Source organism: Salvelinus sp. IW2-2015, unplaced genomic scaffold, assembly GCF_002910315.2.
Source record: "Salvelinus sp. IW2-2015 unplaced genomic scaffold, ASM291031v2 Un_scaffold3340, whole genome shotgun sequence".
Classification (NCBI taxonomy): Eukaryota; Metazoa; Chordata; class Actinopteri; order Salmoniformes; family Salmonidae; genus Salvelinus; species Salvelinus sp. IW2-2015.
The window spans coordinates 21859-25320 of NW_019944624.1; the positions used below are offsets into that span (position 1 = coordinate 21859).

The 3462-nt window shown below is 46.0% G+C and overlaps 1 protein-coding gene across 1 annotated transcript in view; it reads right to left on the minus strand.

The window, feature by feature from the left end:
- Positions 1-3462, minus strand: part of sephs3 (selenophosphate synthetase 3) — a 29496-nt gene that overhangs the window by 6957 nt on the left and 19077 nt on the right. Inside the window, exons 4-7 of the mRNA XM_024142645.2 lie at positions 2848-3002; positions 2526-2616; positions 2203-2302; positions 1678-1890 (exon numbers count right to left, since the gene is read on the minus strand). Of these exons, the coding sequence (XP_023998413.2) occupies positions 1678-1890; positions 2203-2302; positions 2526-2616; positions 2848-3002 (559 nt within the window). The remainder of the gene's footprint in view (positions 1-1677; positions 1891-2202; positions 2303-2525; positions 2617-2847; positions 3003-3462) is intronic.

Sequence of the window (3462 nt, forward strand, 5' to 3'; positions counted from 1 at the left end):
TATCATCAACTAGCATGGGATGCTAATATGACTAGGATTATCATCAACTAGCATGGGATGCTAATATGACTAGGATTATCATCAACTAGCATGGGTTGCTAATATGACTAGGACTGAAGTTTGGCTACTGGACAATGAAAGAAAGTTGATTTGAAAACCAACAGAACATGGGAGAAATAGGCCACTGATTTCAATGACATATGGAAGTCTTTACAAAATAATTTTGACTAGGCTACTTTGAAGCAAGGTAAGACATGCCTCATAATATGAAATAAAAAAATTCAGGTTTCAAACAATGAAGTATACGTTTTCAAAATGCATACTGCATATTTCAAACGTGTGACATGCTCAAGCCTGCCTACCATTGCCTATGTACTTGAAATGGCAATGGTAGCGCGCTTCAATTACCAGTTGAGAAATAAAAATAGCTATATATTTTTTTAGATCGTCAAAACACGCAATTGCAGTTAGAATTGTTGAGCATTGATTGGGCACGTTGATTAATGCACGTTTGGTTCCAGCAGCAACGAAAGAGCCGTTTGGGAGATTTTCCGCTCAAATATAGGATCTGTATGTTGTGTGCTGAATAAGATAGGCTACATAACCACTAACGAAAATACGCACCAATTTAATTACACAAAGTTATGCAAACTAACCTATATACATAAGCATGACAAGTCAAATGTATAGGGTCCCTATACACTGACCAACACTTTGGTTCCTACCTTATCACAATAGTGCCTCCATAGAGACCCTACTAGTATTCTAATTCCTATGAACACCTCCCTGGCTTTTTCATTCGTTGTCATGTCAAAAAAAAAAATCAAAGTGCCCAGTATTACATTCTGACTATAGAATAATCATTTTATTTCCATGATTCCAACAATTCACTCGTGTTTTGATCTAATTGCAATATTTGGTCAAAATTAAGGCCTAGATACTTTTGGCCACACTGTGCAGCCCTTACGTGGCAGTGTAGAAATCTCAAATTAGAAACCTTTGGTTGAAGTTTGATTAAACAGTATAAAAACAGGCCTCCCAAGTGCATCGCAGTGCTAGCTGTGCCACTAGAGATTCTGGGTTCGAGTCCAGGCTCTGTCGCAYCCGGCCGCGACCGGGAGACCCATGCGGGCGGCGCACAATTGGCCCAGCGTCGTCCGGGTTAGGGGAGGGTTTGGCCGGCAGGGATGTCCTTGTCCCATCACGCACTAGCGACTCCTGTGGCGGGCCGGGTGCAGTGCACGCTGACACGGTCGCCAGGTGCACGGTGTTTCCTCCGACACATTGGTGCGGCTGGCTTCCCGTGTTAAGTGGGGATTGTGTCAAGAAGCAGTGCGGCTTGGTTGGGTTGTGTTTCGGAGGACGCACGGCTCTCGACCTTCGCTTCTCCCGAGTCCGTACGGGAGTTGCAGCGATGAGACAAGACTGTAACTACTAATTGGATACCAGGAAATCGGGGAGGAAAAAAACGGGGTAAATAAATGAATAAAAACAGTATGAAACAATCAGAATGGAGAGAGACCCAATGAAATCACTTCGAATGCGTGTTGATACCCTGGGATCACTCACTATTCATAAAGCAAATTAATAACTTTGATTACTCAAAAACATAAAATAACATCAAATGTGAAACATATTGTGAGATGAAATTTTGGTCACATCGGCCTAGTCTCCTACCAGATGTCTCCGAGGACGTCCCCCCCAGCAGGTTGAAGATGTTTCCATAGGCCTTGCTGATGGCGGCCATCTTGGCAATGATGGGGAGGTTGTGGATGACGAAGGCTACCTCGGCACGTTGCATCGTCGCTAGGTTACGGGCGTGCCCTAGCAACCCGAAGCCAGTCACGTCTGTTGCAGCGTGGGCCTGGAACCTGTGCATGAGGCCTGCCGCTGTGATCGCACACAAACACACAGTGGGTTGTTACAGACTAGGTTGCTGTGTGTGTTATGTTAATGTGTGTTGTGTTGTGTTAAGTTAGTGTGTGTGTGTGGGGGGGGGGGGGTACCTGGTCAGTTGTACAAATGAATGCATTCAACTGAAATGTGTCTTCCACATTTAACCCAACCCCTCTGAATCAAGAGTTGGGGGGGGGGGTTGCCTTAATTGATGGCTTGGGGATTCGAACCAGCAGCCTTCCGGTTACTGGCCCAATGCGCTTAAATCGCTAGGCTACCTGTTATATTAGTGTGTGTGTGTGTTACCTGTGCGGTTGAGTGTTGCCATGGAGAACATGGCTTCCTGGTAGGCCTGCTCCACTTCCTCCTTAGAGACCACTAGCTTGATCTTATTCCACCTCTCTGGCTGTGCGCACACAAACACACACACCACACGAAAAAGAGAGGAGATGGGATCGAAAGAGGAAGAATAGAGATTATTTACCTTTTTCAATGASATCCTAATTGTTGGACACCACAGAAACATCTAAAGAAGCCTGACTTGGAGAGAAAGAGAAGAGACAGACCAGGATGCTAGAATATCACCAACTTGGTCCAGCCACCAGATAGACAGCAGTATGGTACCGTACCTGGTCCAGCCACTGGTGAGCGTTGACAGCTACCTGGGTTCCTAGAGGCTTGGTCAGCACCAACACGTCCCCCGGTACTGCACTGTCTGGCCTACACACACATAGTAAGATACAGTATTGATACCAGGAAACTCCATTAGAATTGATCCTGTTTGGCCCGACTCTCTAACATCAAGAACTGATAACACCATGATCCCCGTCTGAACAGAACACACTGATAACACACTGATAACACCATGATCCCCGTCTGAACAGAACACACTGATCCCCGTCTGAACAGAACACACTGATAACAGTCTGAACAGAACACTCCCTCTCTTACATGATGAACTCGTTGGGTTGGCAAACGACCGAGGCCACGCCCCCTATGATGATCCAGGGGTTGACCACCGTCTGGCCGCCCGTCACCGAAGTCCCGCCCTCCTCCGCCGCATCACGGAAACCACGGATCATCAGAGGCATGACACGCTCACGATCCTACACACACACACAAGGTTATCGTTTCATCACAGCCAACTGGCTCCCAGTTCTGCAAGTTGCAACTGACTAGGCATAACTCCAGGAACACATGCGCGACACACAGCAGTGCCCCAGAGAGGTTGCGTCACATGGAAGTCCGTCTAAAGTCTGATATTTGTAGATTAGTGGGTTGATGAATTAACAGGCCGTTGTTCAGAAGCCACACCAGTCACCCTGCTACACACAGAGCATCACCCTGCTACACACAGAGCATCACAACTCATCTTATTGGTCAAATACACATATTTAGTAGATGTTATTGTGGGTGTAACTAAATGCTTGTGTTTCTAGCTCCAACAGTGCAGTAATATCTAACTAAATGCTTGTGTTCCTAGCTCCAACAGTGCAGTAATATCTAACTAAATGCTTGTGTTCCTAGCTCCAACAGTGCAGTAGTATCTAACTAAATGCTTGTGTT